The sequence below is a fragment of the Thamnophis sirtalis genome, unplaced genomic scaffold (genome assembly GCF_051295495.1).
Source record: "Thamnophis sirtalis isolate CommonGarterSnake01/CBP01778 unplaced genomic scaffold, rThaSir2_p1.2 scaffold_5, whole genome shotgun sequence".
NCBI classification, from domain to species: domain Eukaryota; kingdom Metazoa; phylum Chordata; class Lepidosauria; order Squamata; family Natricidae; genus Thamnophis; species Thamnophis sirtalis.
The window spans coordinates 2,995,386-3,008,816 of record NW_028261385.1 but is presented as its reverse complement, the minus strand read 5'-3'; the positions used below and the strand labels follow the sequence as shown (position 1 = coordinate 3,008,816).

Here is a 13,431-nt window from a genome sequence, read left to right as displayed (position 1 = left end):
TACTCTCTGGGGAAAAAAATACTGTGGGGATAAGACACCGCCCTAAAACCCTTTGGGGTGTGCGTTCTGTTAAGGTACAGCCTGTTGTGCCTTAAAATGGCTTCTAATGTACTGCCTTAAAATGGCTTCTACTGTACAACGCAGTGGAGTTGCCATGGCTTCACAGTACTCCACGGGGGGCTCCCTCTGGTAAGGGGGAAAATCCAACATTAAGAATTACTCTCCTGGGGGCACAGGGAAAGCATTTTTAATTAATTTAATTGTTGCCAAAATCGGCTCAGAGAGAAGTTGCTCTTGCCATCGCCTCTTCAGGAATTGCGGCGAAGTTCACGGAAGGAGGGAGGGCAACTCATTCTGCGCTTACGCTGCCACTTGACATCGCCATTCCTGTCTAATAAAGGATTGGGATAAATAAATACCCGGGCAATGCCAGGTTATCAGCTAGTAGCAGGGGTGGGTTTCTCACCCCGTTCCAACCGGTTCGGTTGGAACGGGGCCGGCGGCGTCCTCGTGCACGCGCGCAGTACACGCATGCGTACTAGAGTCTGTGCGATGCTCCAGCTGCTCCTGGAGGATCGCGCAGGAGCTATATGCAGAACTCGTCAAAACCGGGTAAGGAGCACGGGCGGGCGGGTGGGCCGTTCCCGGAAGTTACTTCCGGGTTCGCCGACCAACTGGTTCGCGGGGATCGCCGCGAACCGGTTGAAACCCACCCCTGGCTAGTAGTATATAAAACTTGTTGGGTCTTTGTGTTCCCCAACTGTCCTCGGGGCTGATGCTCTTTCCCTCATCACACAAGGCCTCCCCGTTTCCTATTGTTGCCCCAGGTTGATTCAGGGATGTTAGGCACGTCGTAGGATGCCTCAAAGATACTCTTTTTCCAAAAGGCAACTCCTCTTTCTTGGGATTTTTTTTCCCTTTGAAAAGTTTTGCTTCCCACCCAAGATGACGAGAAGTTGATTCTATTGCTTTGTAATGCCTTGGCGAGGCCACGCTTGGAAGACTGCATCCAATTTTGGTCACCAAAATATATAAAAAGCATGTTGAAACTCCAGAAAAAGTGCAGAGAAGAGCAACCAGGATGATGAGGGGACTGGAGGATAAAACATACGAAAAACAGTTGCAGGAACTGGGCATGGCTGGTCTAGGGAAGAGAAGGACCAGGGGAGACAGGATAACAGCCTTCCAATATTTGAGGGGTTGCCCCAGAGAGGAGGGGGGGGGGTGTCACACTATTTTCCAAAGCACCAGAAGGCAGGGGAAAAAGCAATAGGTGGAAACTTGCCAAGGAAAAAACCAACCTAAAACAAAGGCATCATATTTTTCGGAGTATAAGACGCACCCCCCCAAAAAAAGGCTGAAAATCTGGGTGCATCTTATAAACAATACAGCATTTTTGGCCTCTTGAAACCCTGCCCCCTTCACAAAAATGGACATGCAGAGGGTTTGGGACACCTTCAAAAGTGCTCCTGGGGGCTGGGAAGAGCAAAAATGACGGAAAAACTGGTGTTTATTGCTTGTTTTTGCCCCCCTCCCCCCCCGCACCCAGGAGCACTTTGAAGGCGTCCCAAACTCTCTGCAATGCCCCTTTTCACAAAAAAGTGGGGCGTGCAGAGGGTTTGGTAGGGCTGCAGAGTGCAAAAACTTTTTTTTTTTTAATTTACCTCTTCAAAATCTTGGTGCGTCTTATAGTCCGAAAAATACGGTATACATGTCTTAAGTGCTATATTGCTATTTTGACCAGAAAGAAAACCGGGGTTCGAAAAGTCTACGGGCCATCAAGAGGGATGCAGTCACTCACCTGCCCGTCCTGCTGAAGATGATGGTGCAGCACCTGGGAATGTGGCTGTTGGTGCGCAGGCAAGATATGAAGGAAGGGTGCCGGGGCGTAGCCAGGAGCGGCCCCGGGGTTCAGGGGCCCCGTGGAGCTGAGGGCCGAGGGAAGGTTGAACGGGGGAGGGGTCCCGGCGTGGAATCCCTGCTTGTCAAAAGTCTGGAAAGAGAAGGAGAGGGGGGGGGGAAGAAAAATTGAAAACATGCGCCCTTTAAAAAGCCAGGGTGGGTAGAGAAGCCTCATCTTCAGCAGAGCCGTCTGAAGGCCAGAAGGTGGCTGAAGAGCAGGACGATTCTTCTCCCAAGGAAACTCAACTCAACTCAAGAAGGCCCATGAGGCTGACTTTGTTCTGGGTGAAAAAAGCCCCTTATCAGGGATCCAGAGAGCATCCAAAATTAAATCAGAGTCCAAGGCAAAGGATTCCTCAAAGTTCCAATTTATGAAGAGAGCCGTGTTGGCACATCTGGGAAAATCTGAAAGCTTCCTGGTTTTCCCCACCCGGTTGAAAGTTCAAGATCCTGCCCCCCACACCCACAAGTCCATCCCATGGTCCAATCTCCCACTGCCATGTTGGGAGTTCCACCCATCCAGTTCCGGCCAGGTGCAGAGACAAAGATGACCTTGGCTTTCTAAGAAGAATGTTGTTATGGCTACATATAACCTAACTCTGTATAATTCCCCCTCCCATTTTCCCACCGTAGAAAGTGTGGCATGCCTGAAGTCCAAAAAGTAAAGATGGCTTGCAGACATGACAGGCAGCATCCCCTCAAAAGAAACCCCCTAGATCAGTGTTTCTCAACCTTGACGACTTTAAGTCCCGTGGACTTCAACTCCCAGAATTCCCCAGCCAGCTATGCTGGCTGGGGGATTCTGGGAGTTGAAGTCCACGGGACTTAAAGTCGCCAAGGTTGAGAAACACTGCCCAAGATAGACGAAATTCAAGGCTTTGTGGTCCCTGCCATTTGCTGAGTATTTATACAACATTTATACGTATATTTGTATTTATAAGTAAGTTGAGGTAGTCATCAACTTACAACTGTTCACTTAAGGACTTTGGAAGTTATAACTGCCCTGGGAAAAAGGGACTTATGACTGTTTTTCACACTGACTGCCGTAGCAGCATCCACCTGGGTCATGTGATCAGAATTCAGAGGCTTGGCAACTGGCATGTACTCATGACAGTTGCAGTGTCCCAGGGACATGTCACCTCCTTTCGCGACCTCCTCCCGACAAGCCAAATCCACGGAGAAGGCAGATTGACCCAAGTATTTCATAACTGCAATGATTCCACTTAGCAACTGTGACAAGTAAGGTTGTAAAATGGGGCAAAGCTCGGCAGTGTCGATCGGCAGCAGAAATGTCGAGCTGAATTGTGGTTGTAAATCGAGGACTCGCTGTGTTTAAGGAAACTGAGGTTATAGAAGCAGCGGAGGTCAGGCTACTCAGAGGTCATGGCCCCATCGGATCCCAGTTCAGAGGAGGAGGAGGGGGAACTGGGACCATCTGATGGGGATGGCGCACTTTCCTTGGTATGGTTGGCGAGGTCAGGGGCCGAGGGCGATGTTGTGCCGGGCGCCTGGGGCACTGGGGGAGACGGTCAGCCTGACGGAGAGCTGCCTGCCCTCACAGAGACGGGGGGGGATCGGCTGAAAACAGGCCATGATACTGAGAGACAGAGGATCCCCTCCAACGGGGAACGGCTGCTTCCCCCGTTCAATCCGAGGACCCGGAGAGCAGAGCGGAGGAGGCAAGCTCCAAGGAGGACTGCCAGGCTGCTGGCGAGGAGGCCGCCTCTCCTTCCTCGCAACCTGGTTATGGGTTGACTTAAGTCAGTGTTTCTCAACCTTGGCAACTTGAAGATGTCCGGACTTCAACTCCCAGAATTCCCCAGCCAGCATTCGCTGGCTGGGGAATTCTTGGAGTTGAAGTCCAGACATCTTCAAGTTGCCAAGGTTGAGAAACACTGACTTAAGGAGATGCCTTAAGGGGGAAATCTGTCGGGAACCATTGACGGTTTTGGCTTAGACTCTCTGGGCTTTCACCCGTGCTCTTACTGTGACTTGCCTTTGGCCCCGGACTCTGGAACTCGCCCCATGGCCTTGCGCCTGGTCTTTGAACTCTGCCTTTGCAAATCGCCTTGTTGCTTACTAGCTCTGCTTTGTAGAACTGTGGAGAGCTGCCTTCAGGGTAGGGTGAGGTGTTGTAGGGACGTTTGTTGCGAAACAACAAAAAAAGAAGAAGAGGGAGTCAAGCTATTCTTCAAGGCACCCGAGGGTAGAACAAGAAGCAATGGGTGGAAACTAATCAAGGAGAGAAGCAACTTAGAACGAAGGAGGAATTTCCAGACAAACAATTAATCAGTGGAAGAGAAGTTGCCTCCAGAAAGTTGTGAATGCTCCACTGGAAGTCTTTAAGAAGAAGAGATTGGACAGCCACCTGGTCTGAAATGCTATAAAGTTTCCTGCCTAAGCAGGGGGTTGGACTAGAAGACCTCCAAGGTCCCTTCCAACTTGAGTCAACAGAGCAATAAAGGATTCTACCAAGGCCGGCCTCTACCTAGGCGATCCTGGTCGTAACATTTCCAGGACAGGACAGGATAGGACAGAGGACCGTAAGATTCTCAGCTGACGGACCTTTCAGAGAGAGAGAGATGGGATGCTGAAATGCCACCAGGACAGGGTGTGGTCAAAAACATGGCAACTATGCAAAGAAAAGGCAGGTGGAGCTTCAGCCATGCTGTTCTGTGGCTGCTGCCATCTTGATCTTTTAGGTCACTCCCTCCTTGGGACCCTCCCTGGCAACGAAGGTGCTGAACTCACCTGAGCCTTGTTGTAGACAGAGCCACTAATGTCAGGTACCCCTGTGTTACTTGAGTTCACAGAAACACCTGGGGACAAAGAGAGAGAGAGAGAGAGAGTTGTGCCAGCTATGCAAACAGCCAAGGGGAGTTTTTATTTTTTTAAAGTTTTTATTTTATTAAAAAAATATGAACATCCCATCTTTTCTTAAACAGTACGTCATCTGGGCACAAATATCTCTGCAACACTACATTCACTACATTGATGTTAATTCTCTACCTTACAATATATATTAAACAGTTGAGTATAGTAAACCTGTTCATTTTCCCTCTTAATGTATCTTCTAATAAAAATATAATTACATTAAGCATAATCATCCTCATCATAATGCTAACAATTATCCGAGGTGGCGCAGTGGTTAAATGCAGCACTGCAGGCTACTTCAGCTGACTGCAGTTCTGCAGTTTGGCTGTTCAAATCTCACCGGCTCAGGGTTGACTCAGCCTTCCATCCTTCCGAGGTGGGTGAAATGAGGACCCGGATTGTTGTTGGGGGCAATATGCTGACTCTGTAAACCGCTTAGAGAGGGCTGAAAGCCCTATGAAGCGGTATATAAGTCTAACTGCTATTGCTATTGCTACATCTCTAACATATTTTCTACTCTTCTTTAATTGCCTTCTTTTATTTCTAACTCTCCAACCATTGATAAAATAATTCCCCTATCTTATAATATTCAGTTTGTTCTTCCTCTTTAATTATTAGCGTTAATCTATTCATTTGTACACATTCTAATATTTTCCTAATCACCTTATCAGTAGGGATCTCTTCACTTTTCCAATGTTGTACAAATACAATTCTAGCTGCTGTTAATACCTGAATAGTTAGATATGTGTTCTCTTTACTATAAGTTTCAGGTAAAATCCCCAACAGGAATATTTCTGCTTTTAAATCAATGTGCTGTTTTATCATCTTTTCCAGCCATGTGTGTATTTCTGTGGGCCTCCACAATTTCAAAAGGTGATGGGTTATGATGTTCTTTGAACTTTAAGGGTCTGACACCCTCCGAGTGCTGCTTTCCTCCGAGTGGAAGAGCCACGTGGGTCACGGAGTGCAGCAGAATTGATGCTCCTTCATGCCTTAAGAAAACAAATTCCATTTTTCTTCCAAAGCAGAACAAACTGGAATTTTGAATGTATTACTCCTGCAATTGTTACCCTGCCTTTTCCTGTCCGCAGCGCACTAAAATCCATAGAAAATGAATGGATGGATGGATGGAGGGATTCAAGTAATGAACAAACTAATGAACCAGCCAACTAACCAAACAACCACAATTTAAACCTATGAAATGGGGCAGAATCCCAGTTCTTAAAATGGTCGCCGTTTCCTTCACACCGGTGGAAGTTTATATTATATTATATTATATTATATTATTATATTAATTATATTATATTATATTATATTATATTATATTATATTATATTATATTATATTATATTATATTATATTATATTATATTATATTATATTATTATATTATTATATTATATTATATTATATTATATTATATTATATTATATTATATTATATTATATTGTTATATTATATTATATTAATTATATTATATTATATTATATTATACTATATTATACTATATTATACTATATTATATTATATTATATTATATTATTATATTATATTATAATATTATATTATACTATACTATACAATATAATACAATACAATAGCAGAGTTGGAAGGGACCTTGGAGGTCTTCTAGTCCAACCCCCTGCCTAGGCAGGAAACCCTATACCGTTCTAAACAAATGGCTATCCAACATCTTTTTAAAAACTTCCAGTGTTGGGGCATTCACACCTTCTGGAGGCAACTTCTGTTCCACTGATTAATTGTTCTCACTGTCAGGAAATTTCTCCTCTATTCTAAGTTGCTTCTCTCCTTGATGCGTTTCCATCCATTTCCTCTTGTTCTACCCTCAGGTGCTTTGAAGAATAGTTTCACTGCCTCTTCGTTGTGGCATCCCCTGAGATATTGGAAGATGCTATCCTGTCTCCCCTAGTCCTTCTTTTCACAAAACTAGACATACCCAGTTCCTGCAACCGTTCTTCATAGGTTTTAGCCTTCATCCCCTAATCATCTTTCTTGCTCTTCTCTGCACTCTTTCTAGAGTCTCAATATCTTTTCTACATCGTGGTGACCAAAACTGGATGCCGTATTCCAAGTGTGGCCTCACCAAGGCCTTATAAAGTAGTATTAACCCTTCAGGTGATCTTGATTCTCTCCCTCTGTTGATGCAGCCTAGAACTGTGTTGGCTTTTTTGGCAGCTGCTGCACACGGCTGGCTCCTATTTAAATGGTTGCCCACTAGGACTCCAAGATCCCTCTCACAGTTACTACTATTGAGCAAGGCACCATCTTTACTGTACCTGTGCTTATCATTATACAATTATATTATAAACTAGCTTATACTAGTTGATAACCTGGCATTGCCGGGGTATTTATTTATAGGGGGAAATATCCGGACCAAACATAATTTCTAATAGCAATAGCAATAGCAATAGCAGTTAGACTTATATACCGCTTCATAGGGCTTTCAGCCCTCTCTAAGCGGTTTACAGTGTCAGCATATCACCCCCAACAACAATCCAGGTCCTCATTTTACCCACCTCGGAAGGATGGAAGGCTGAGTCAACCCTGAGCCGGTGAGATTTGAACAGCCGAACTGCCGAACTAGCAGTCAGCTGAAGTAGCCTGCAGTACTGCACTCTAACCACTGTGCCACCTCAGCTCATATGGATAATGTTGGATTTCCCCCCTTACTAGAGGGAGCCCTCATGTGGAGTACTGTGAAGCCATGGCAACTCCACTGCGCTGTACAGTAAAATCCGTTTTGCGGCAGTACAGTAGAAGCCATTTAAAGGCACAACAGGTTGTATCTTAACAGACCGCACATTCTGTGGGGTGTTATGGGGTGTCTTAGCCCCACAGTATCCGTTTCCAGAGCGCAGGTCATCTGTGTACCAAATTTAGTTGAAATTGCTCGAGGTGTTCCAGAGTTATGCTGGAATACACACCAACACACCCATTTAATCATATTCTGTTGTTTAATTTATTATCTACCATATTTTATTTGACAGGTGCCACCCAACGGCCTAAAAGCAAAATAACTAAGTACAACATAAAACATGAAACAAGATGCCCAATGCAGTCAGTTCAAGGCCAGGGAGAACATCTGGGTCTCCAGTGCCCTCCAGAAGGCCCCAGGACAGGAGCTCTCAAATCTCAGGCCCAACTAGGGAGCATCCTCAGTGCTGGAAAGTGAGAGGGGGGGCTCACTCTAATTCCCTTGATTGTCTGAGTTGGAAGTTCCTTGGTTGGGTACCCAGAACACTTCTCCCCAACACTAGAAGCGCAAGCAACCTATGTAAAAATGAAGAACAAGACCCTCTCTCTGTTGTGGCCCACCAGCTGCCAGCGGAGATGGCAGCAGATTCGGACAGTGAGGAGGTTGGGGAGAAACCTGGGCCAGTCCTGGAGTCTGGGGAAGGCTCTGCGTCGGAGGCAGAGAGGGGGCCAGGGCCATATGACAGTTATCAGCTGCCTTCAGAGTCAGACATCAGTGAGGCAGAGGAACAGCTGGAGCCTGATCCCAGTGTGCGCATGCACAGAGTGGCCAGACGAAGGGAACAGCTAAAGAACAGGGGTCAACTTGGGAGGAAGGCCACAGGTGGATGGTGGACGGCCCCTCCCAGAGAGAATCAAAGAGGAGCAAAAGGGGAGTGGAGTTTGCAGGAGACCATTAGTTCATTCCTGCATTCTTGCCGGCGTCTGAAAGATCTCGGCCTGGCCACTCTCCAAGCCTGAGAAAGGTCGGTAATTGTGAACTATCTGGAAAGACTGTGGGAGGGGAAAGACTTTGCTGGAGAGGAATTCAACGTCAATTCAATAAAAGGGGTTTCCCGGGACGAGGACTCGGCTTCGTGCTGCTGGGGAAGCCGAGGTCAGAGCACGCTCTTCTAGCACTGATGAAGTTACCTAGTTGGGTCATGAAACATCCTGAAGGAAAACAGCCCAGTTTGGAGAGCACCAAGGACCCCCCCCCCAATAGTCCTCCAATTCCTCCTCACAAAACCTGCTTCCTTCTAGCACTGATGAAGTTACCTAGCTGGGTCATGAAACGTCTGCAACAAAACAGCCAAGCTCAGAGCGCACCGGGGACCCCCACATTTCAACCCTGAGCGCCAAATGTTAGAAAAAGTGCACCCCCAAATTACCTTTCCCTGCTCCGCCGGCAGCTGATTTGTTTTGTGCTTGTGAGGCGGCAACATACGGGCCTTTGCTGTAGTCTCCAGCCGCCGGCCCCTGGGTGAGGTCGTCATAGCCTGAGGGGGGGAGGGGAAAGGAAGAACGGGCATTTTTATGGTGGCTGTCACAATTGCAACTGTGCGCCGAGTATCGCAGCCCTGAAAGTGTAGCGTTACATTCCTCGGTTCTAAATGATAATAACTATGATTATCTCCAATACTGGAAGAAGGAAGACTTGCCTACAATCCAAGAATGGACATTGAAAGTCACAAACTTAGCCGAGATGGCTAAAATATCGGCATATCTTAAGGACCACTCAAACGAGAGATATAAACGAGACTGGAAAAAATGGATTGACTATATACAAAATAAATACGAGACCAAGAAATTCCAGTTAGCCTTTGCTTAAGATCAGGAATGATTTAAATTGTTTAAAGTTGGTTCAGCAAGAAGAAGCTAAGGTCAATGTAGAGATGTCATTAATTTCTTTATTTCTTTTTTCTCAATAGATTTTAGACTGTGTTAGTTAAAAATCCATACCGTGTACGGGTTCTGGGAAGTCGGGGGGGGGGGGGAAGGAGGAGGGGGGTTGGGGGGTGGAGGGAGGGAGGGAGGGGCATACAAAAAAAAATTGTACTTCAATGTTTTAATGATTGACGAATGATGAAATATTTGTTTTTTAAAAGAAATAAAACCTTTTTTCCAAGAAAAAACAAACAAACTATGATTATCTCCCTGCCCATCTTGAAAACCCAACAAGGAGCAGAAGTAAAAGAGCATCAAATAAATCAGAGGTGTCCAAACTTGGGAACTTTAAGACTTGTGGACTTCAACTCCCAGAATTCCCCAGCCAGCATGTCCCTTCTTCCTGTGCCCCCACCCCACCCCAAGAGCTGGGTTTGCAATGGTCCTTCTGCCCTGCCCAAAGATGGAGACATGCCCCCCCCCTCCTCCTGAGCCTGCCACCCCCTGTGCCAGAGCCCCCACCTGCTCCGTAGCTGTGCTGCCCGTAGCTGCCAGCCTGCTGGAAGGGCGTGGAAGCGGCGTTCAAGGTCACGCTGTGCTGCTTGGCCGAGGCTGGCGGGACCTGCAGGGAGGGAAAGGAAGGAGGGTCAGCGCTTGTGAGGGTCTCCGGAGACTCTGCCTCGTCTGGGTCACGGTGGGCCCAAAGGGGCTTTTTCCAAGAGGCCACTGGGCTTACTTGGGGTTTTTCCCCCTTTGAAAACATACGAAGAACGGTTGCAGGAACTGGGCCTGGCTAGTCTAGGGAAGAGAAGGACCAGGGGAGACAGGAGAGCATCTTCCAATATTTGAGGGGCTTCCATAGAGAGGACAGGATCAAGCTATTCTCCAAGCCACCTGAAGGCCAGAGAAGGAAGAATGGATGGAAACTGACCAAGGAGAGATTCAACCTGGAAATAAGGAGAAATTTCCTGACCATGAGAACAATCCACCCATGGAACAGAAGTTGCCTTCGGAAGTTTTGGGAGCTTCATCCCTGGAGGCTTTCAAGAAGAGACTGGACTGCCATTTGTCAGAAATGGTGTAGGGTCTCCCGCTTGGTCGGGGTGGGGATTGGACCAGATGACCTACAAGGTCCCTTCCAACTCTGTTACCCTACCCTACCCATCAGAGAGGAAGGGCTCTATTTACAGTATGCTCAGTTCTAACGGGGGGGGGGGGGGGAATAAAGGGAGTTCTTGACATAGTTAATGAAGCCCGCCCATCAAAGCTGACTTTAATTACATTCTTTGTAGAGGTCATTCAGAGAACACTGGTCATTAAACAAATCTGCTGTTCCCATGGTTTTGCTGACAACCAGAAATAACCCTAGTTGGGTAATAAAACGTCTGCAAGAAAACAACGAAACTCAGAGATCACCAAAGACCTCACATTCTTCCCTCCTCTCCTCCTCCTCCTTCCCCTCCTCCCTTTCTCCTTTCCTCCTCCTCCTCCTCCTCCTCCTCCTCCTCCCTGTAAAAGTTCTCTAGTTGGGTAATAAATCATCTGTTAGACAACAACGAAGCACTGAGAGCATCTAGGACTCCACAGTTCTCCTCCCTCCACCTTCTCTCCCTCCTCCTCCTCCCTCCTTCTCCCACCCCTCCCCTCCCCCTCTCCTATCCCTCCCCCTCTCCTATCCTTCCCCCTCTCCTATCCTTCCCCCTTCTCCTCCTCCCTCCTCCTTTCCTTATCTTCCTCCTCTCCCTACTCCTTCTCTCCCTCTCCTCCTCCTCCTTTCCCTCCTCCCTCTCCTCTCCCTCCTTCTCCCACCCCTCCCCTCCCCTATCCCTCCCCCTTCTCCCTCTTCTCCTCCTTCTTTCCTTCCTTCTCCTCCTCCTCTCCCTACTTCTCTCCCTCTCCCACCCCTCCTCTCTCCTATCCCTCTTCCTCCCTCTCCTCCTCCCTCCTCCTTTCCTTCCTTCTCCTCCTCCTCCCTCCTCCTTCTCTCCCTCTCCTCCTTCTCCCACCCCTCCCCTATCCCTCCTCCTCCCTCCCTTCCTTCTCCTCCTCCTCTCTCTCCCTACTCCTTCTCTCCCTCTCCCACCCCTCCCCTCCCCTATCCCTCTTCCTCCCTCTCCTCCTTTCCTTCCTTCTCCTCCCCCCCTCCTCCTTCTCTCCCTCTCCTCCTTCTCCCACCCCTCCCCTCCCCTATCCCTCCTCCTCCCTCCTCCTTTCCTTCCTTCTCCTCCTCCTCTCCCTCGTCCTTCTCTCCTCCTTCTCCTCCTCCTCTCCCTCCTCCCTCTCCTCCTCCTCCTCCTAACTGTAAAAGTTCCCTAGCTGGGTAGTAAATCATCTGTTAGACAACAGCCAAGGGCAGAGGGCACCAAGGGCCCCTCAGATGCAACAGTTGTAGGAGAATCCCAGACAACGCCCCCAACCACGGTTCGGGAACCCGAGACTTACAAACATGGTGGGGCCGTACTGGAAAGCACTGGGCACTCCTGGCACCCCGGCGTAATATGGCAAGCCGGTGTAGCTGTACCCGGGCGGCAACGTGGGGTTGAGGAAAGCCTGTTGAGCAGTGTGGTGGGCCTGCGTCTGGTTCTGCTGAGCCTGGGCGAGGGTGGTGGCGGGCGCGGGTGAAGCTGCATCTCCACGGCCAAATTTTGTGAGATCACCTGGACGGGAAGGAGGAAGCAACAAAACGGCGGTTCAGGAATGGACGTCAAGGCAACGGCGATTCCTCTTTGTGATGATTGAACAGGTTGTCCCACCAAAGGTGCTTTTGTTTCAAGAGGCAACTGGAGTTTCTGGTTTTTTCTTTTGAAGGCGTTTCGCTTCTCATCCGGGAAGCTTCTTCAGCTCTGACTGGATGGTGGGGAATGGAAGGATTTATACTCCATGCGGACAGCTGGTCATTTGCCTCCTTTTAGAGGGTTGCTGAAGCTCCTGAAAAAGCACCTTTGGGACAACCTGGAGGACTGAGAATCTCTACAGACTTTTAGCTACAAAATTTGGGATGAAGACCCTTAGAATGGTGTGGGAGTAGGAAGGGATTTCCAGTGGAAAAAGTGCAGACTACAGGAACCATTTGCAGCACTCAGGTGACCCTGAGGATACAGGTTGACCTCCAGGTGGCCTCAATGACCCTCTAAAAGGATGCAAATGACCAGCTGTCTGCAAGGAGTATAAATCCTTCCCACCATCCAGTCAGAACTGAAGAAGCTGCTTGGATGAGAAGCAAAACATCTTCCCAAAATTGGAAACAAAAAGTCATTCCCTCAAATGCAGAGATTATAAAAAAAGGTGCTAGAATGCGCAGAAATGGACAAATTAATGATGGAACTAAGAGATAAAGGGGAAATAGACATGGAACAGGTGGTACAATTGGCTTGAAAAGAGATGTAAAATCAACACATACATAGAAAATATAACAAAAGGAGATTGTATATATTCAGAAGGTCATAGAGATGTAAATATTGTATATATTGTAAAAATGAGTAATCATGAAACACGGAGGTATATGTGTAAAGCAACAGGTCGTAGAATGGAAAACCTGAAATTAGGAAAAAAGAATACCGATAACGGAACACTGTAAAAAGTGTAATTGTGGTTTTAATGTTTAAAAAATGCTGAATAAAAATGATATTAAAACAAAAGGAGACGACCACAAGGGGACTTTAGATAGTCGAGATGATGATGGACAACCTCGTGTTCACCCAGGTGATCAGGAGTCCTGGGGATGACATCCAGGCGGGCCTGGATTTTTGGCCTTCTTGAGGGCCCACAGAAAAGGCGTAGGAACCGACGGACTCCCCACTGGGGTAGCCATCACAATGCAACAATCAATCAACCTACAGCCTTGTCTGGACATAGGAAGCCCACAGCCATACCTGAGCTTTGCCTCACCTGAGTAAGGGTTGTTAGCAAGGGCTCCGTCTCTGCTGGTCAGGTTCGCAGGAGCAGGGAATGTGATTCCATAGTAATCCTACAAAAAGGAAAGGAACGGAATAATTGACAGGTAGTCCTGAATTCA

General features: G+C 47.6%; 1 protein-coding gene across 1 annotated transcript in view; it reads right to left on the bottom strand.

Annotated features, from left to right (window-relative positions):
- UBAP2 (ubiquitin associated protein 2) overlaps positions 1-13,431 on the bottom strand; it is a 138,691-nt gene that overhangs the window by 1,217 nt on the left and 124,043 nt on the right. The window contains 6 exon segments of the mRNA XM_087715246.1: positions 1,802-1,993; positions 4,654-4,721; positions 8,921-9,028; positions 9,939-10,038; positions 11,859-12,073; positions 13,305-13,383. Of these exon segments, the coding sequence (XP_087571372.1) occupies positions 1,802-1,993; positions 4,654-4,721; positions 8,921-9,028; positions 9,939-10,038; positions 11,859-12,073; positions 13,305-13,383 (762 nt within the window).